Genomic DNA, 4,618 nt, shown 5'->3' with positions numbered 1-4,618 from the left:
AAAAAAATGTCAAATTTACTATTCCTAAGCTTCATATCTTTAATATATATATATATATATATATATATATATATATATATATATATATATATATATATATATATATATATATATATATATATATATATATATATATATACTAGTTTATAACCCGTGAAAACCATGGTTACAAAATTAATCAAAATTTTATAGTAAAAACTCAAAATTATTAATAAGTTATCTTAAATAAATTATTAATTAAGAGATTTTTTTTAATTATATAAATTTTAATCATTAATTTAAATAAATATGCGAAACTATATCACTTTATAATTTGTATTAAATTTATTTTTATTTTTATTCTAATGTTATTAAGTTAATGTAATTAGAGTGAGAAATTTAAAATTTGAAATTGATAATTAATAGGTTGACAAGTGGTATGCATTAATTAATAGACATAATAGGGTGACACATGGCAAAATGAGAATAAAATATTCATTAATTAGGAGGCCTAATAGGATGACACATATCAAAAGGTGACTAAAACTATTCTTTTATTAGAATAAGAATATTAATGAGAGAAAATGGTATCATGTTGGAATTAATAAATGATCGGTGCAAAAATATCTCAAAAATATTCGTTTTTACAATAAATTTTGTTATTATTTGATATAATATTTTTGTGAAATCGCTAAAGTTGGTTATAAACTAGTATTTTAGAAAACTATTTAATATAGATTATTGATAAATGCATAAGGCATTTTCCAAAAGTTTTTCAAAATATACTTTTACATACTTTTTCTACATGTTTTCTATATATACCATTATATGGTATTTTACATTCGTCATCTAAATTTTCAATTAGTTTTTATCAAATGTTACTATTTTATCATTAACAACTAGCTTATCAAACAAAAATATTACTCGAGCAAAAAACTAGTTTTTAGTTATTCTAACAGCCTAGACAGTCAATTTTTAAATCTAATGAAGATAATCAATATCTTATAAAAGTAACATATTTACTTATTACACCAATCCATCAAAAAAACATATTTACTAATTAGAAGCATAAAAAAACATATTTACTAATTACAAGCATAAAAAAAAAAAATTAAATATCCTCCTACCTATTCTTTCTATATATCATTATACCAAATTAAATAGTGACAAATATAATATTTAATGTTCATTTAATGAAATTTAAAGATATTTTAGGATAGTAATATGACACATGTCATTATTTAAATGGATAAGAGGATTTGTAGGAATAAAAGGTAAGAGATATTTAATTTCTCTAAAAAAAACATAACAGAATAAACACAGATTTAATATACGGGTTTTTCTCCTTTTTTTTCATAAAATAAGACATCATTAGTTTGACAATTACTCTCCATCTTCCATTTTACAGATCTCACTTTTATAGTTATATTTTTCTTATATATATATATATATATATATATATATATATATATATGACCCATATAATGAAAATGTTAAATAACCTTCAATAAGTGATAACTGTGACTTAAATACTGACATTTTTTCACACTGTTTTTTGTATCATCATTTTCATCATCATCATCATCAAAATAAATTATCTCCATTAAACTTCAACGATCTCGAGAGATGCTTCCATTGACCAAAAAATCTCGCCGGTTGCCACCTATGATTGCGTCTTTAAGACCTGTCATCATCCTCATCCTCTGTCAACAGTAGCAGACACCAAAACTTATTCAAGATCATGTATTTAAACTGTAACTTTACACAAAATTGGCTGAAATTGTTTTTATAAATCCCCAAGTCATTTTGTCCCAAATGAGACAAAACATGTCAATTAGCTACAAACTTACTAAGGTAAATGATGATATGATATTAAGGGCAAAGAGGTTATTTTAGCTTAATACTTATATTGCATTCAAAAGTCAAACAAATAAAGTTTTTTTCGGGCTAATGACAAAAGTACCAAAAATGAGAGGTTGGTATTAAGAAAATATGTCCTTTCAATTTTATCATAAAATAACCATTTATTTCACAAAATGAATTTTGCAATTTGCAAAATTGCTTTATTAAAGGTCCTAGGCTCCTAGATACAAAAACTAAAACTTTAAAGAATATTTATATATTTTCCTTTTGGGAAATAACATCTTCATTTTGCAATATATGATTTGTCATTCTGCCAAAAAAAAAAAAAAAGATATCACAAGAAAAAAATAATTTCACCAAAATGGTTAATTGGTGATAAATATTAAAAATATGGTCCTTTTCTTAATAACACACTTCGAATTATGTCATTTTGTGATTATAATAAAATAGTTATCTTTTTGAACATTTATCACGTAATAACCTCAAATTTCGCGAAATATTGATGTGATTTGTGGTAAAAATGTCAATTTGCAAAAAAAAAAAAAAAAAAAAAAAAAGTCTGTTCCATGAAAACCATTTATGGAGAAATGTAATGTAAGCAGGAGTTAGGCGTACCTCATCATGGATCCGAAATTTCAATTCATGGCGCAAAACTTGCCATCTTTCATGCTGCCACTGTTGGCTAATAATCACAATACCCATCACTGCAGCCGCAGCAAAAATAGACCAAAATGTACTCGTCTCTTTTGTATGTGCATACAAAGATACAGCTTGTTTCTTCAACCAAACTCCATAAGGCACACCACATCCAGATCCATCATGTTCATGGTGGTTGTTGTTTTCTTTGGGTTCCTCAGAAGAGTATACAGACTCATCTAATTCTCTCATTTCATCATCTATGTTTTTCAGACCCATAGTTGCTTCACTGTGTAATGAATCAAGTGCAGGAGAAGTGTAAATACTCTGCTCTTTTGCTCCCATATTTAGACTGGAAAATGTAGTGTTCTCTGTGAAGTCTGTGTCGCCGAGGGCTAATTTCTGATCATTAGAAAAGGGAATTTTGTTATAATCATGTAACTCGGTTAGCTTCTTAAGATCATAAATTTCTTTTTCTTTCACGGATTCAGAATCATCAAGCTGATCAAAGATCTCTGTGTCTTGTTTAGGTGGCAAAACAAAATGAGTAGACATGAACAATGCGTTGGAAGTTTCGACTTTATCTTTGTCAACTACTTCACCCTTTTCTTCATGTTTAAGCTCTGGGATATTCCCACCAGGGGCAGCAGCGTATGCTGATGCAGTGAGTGATACTACTTCCCAATCGGCTCCTTTGGGGGCAGTTGCATGTCCTTCCTCTTTATCTGCCATCTGTGTTTTCATGAATTTGTGCATGCATCATTTCGCATTAGTGTAGGAATTTGTAAAATTGTAGGGATAAGAAGGTAAGATTAAACTAATATGCTTCTATAATAGTAATTATTTTGCGTGCTCAAGATAGGATTAGAAGAGTCAAAGATAAGCCCTACAAATGACGAAAGTAAGAACATATATAAATCACTATTGGCTATTGGTATAACCTCTCGTTGTGGTCATGCCACGTAAAGGCAGGAATCTAAACAGTGGATTTGCTTAGCAAAAAGTCGCCCCTTGGTTAGCAAAAACACAAAACAAATACTAGCAAACAACTTTTTCTTCAAAGTTTGGTAGTCCACTGGAATTAAATATTTGAAACGAATAATAAGGAACAATAAGATCACACGCAATCCTTTCCTCGCAATAATTCAGAATATTATGAAGAAATAAGAACTATAGATCGAGATAACATATATCAGCAAAAACTAATCATACATGCTTAAAAAGATACGATTCAAAATTCAGATAGAATCGCCGGTGAATCAGAAGTTGCGTTGTTAACTAAATCATCATCAAAGACCACCGTATAATCAATTTACTTACAGCTACGTTGATGTATGAAGTATCGTGTAGCAACACGTTATGTTTCCCAAAATTCAATACTCTACAAAAGAAATTACAAAATGGATCTAGACATCGGCAATAACTAATCAGACATGCTTAAAACAACACGGTTAAGAATATAACTTAGGGAAATTAAAATTTTAAACAATATCATCAATCGCTTAGAAGTAAGAAGGTGCGTTTTTAACTAAATCACCAATCAAGATCATCGTATAAGCGATTCACTTACAGTAAGGATAAGGTTTTAGGTAGAGACGCCGGAGACGGAGATGTACAAACTGCTGTATCAGGGTGCGGTTAGTGGAGTGTTTTTGGGGATGATCGGAGGTGTGTATATGTAGTACTAGAAGAAGTACGGGGATAAAGGGAAACTGGGTACAACCGGTAATGATAAATGATTATTGGTGGATTAACCGGATATAGCAGGTAAAGTATGTAACTGTTGTTTGCGCAAGGAGGGAAAGTATATGCGGTAGCTGTATTGGCGCGTTACTTTTTGACTTTTTGGTCTTTTGAAGAGATGCTTCATGTTTGGGGCACAAATTTAGATCGAAAACAAACTAAGAACTTGATAATCCTCTTGCCAAACGGATTTATGACACTATAAAGATTGCCTGTTGGCAAAAAGATTAACAAATTTTTGGTTTGTTTTTAATCTAAATTTGTGCTCCCAAAGCATCTCTTTTATAGGTAAAATGATGTTTGCAAACAAGTTTCAAAGAAACATAAATAAATAACCAGTATGTTTTATAGTACAAGCTTAAAACTTTTATTTATATATTCTGATAATGTACTATGA

At 29.1% G+C, this 4,618-nt stretch overlaps 1 protein-coding gene across 1 annotated transcript; it reads right to left on the bottom strand.

Annotated features, from left to right (window-relative positions):
• Positions 1 to 1,290: 1,290 nt before the first annotated feature.
• LOC145062351 (ATG8-interacting protein 2-like) lies at positions 1,291 to 4,191 on the bottom strand. Its single transcript, XM_079009967.1, has 3 exons — positions 4,049 to 4,191; positions 2,458 to 3,210; positions 1,291 to 1,682 (listed from the first exon to the last, which is right to left on the bottom strand). The coding sequence occupies exons 2-3, from the start codon at positions 3,208 to 3,210 to the stop codon at positions 1,590 to 1,592; spliced, it is 846 nt and encodes a 281-aa protein (XP_078866093.1). The 5' UTR covers positions 4,049 to 4,191; the 3' UTR covers positions 1,291 to 1,589.
• Between the last annotated feature and the right edge of the window lie 427 nt (positions 4,192 to 4,618).

The sequence above is a fragment of the Lactuca serriola genome, chromosome 7, assembly GCF_051521515.1.
Source record: "Lactuca serriola cultivar US96UC23 chromosome 7, Lser_US96UC23_V15, whole genome shotgun sequence".
Classification (NCBI taxonomy): domain Eukaryota; kingdom Viridiplantae; phylum Streptophyta; class Magnoliopsida; order Asterales; family Asteraceae; genus Lactuca; species Lactuca serriola.
This window is presented reverse-complemented; position numbering and strand designations above follow the sequence as displayed.

What these genes read in the sequence shown, in the direction of transcription:
- LOC145062351 (XM_079009967.1), bottom strand. Translation starts at nt 3,210, where the DNA reads ATGGCAGATAAAGAGGAAGGACATGCAACTGCCCCCAAAGGAGCCGAT. An exon ending in AATTTCGGATCCATGATGAG is followed by an intron (nt 1,683 to 2,457) that starts GTACGCCTAACT and finishes TACTGTTGACAG; the next exon opens with AGGATGAGGATGATGACAGG.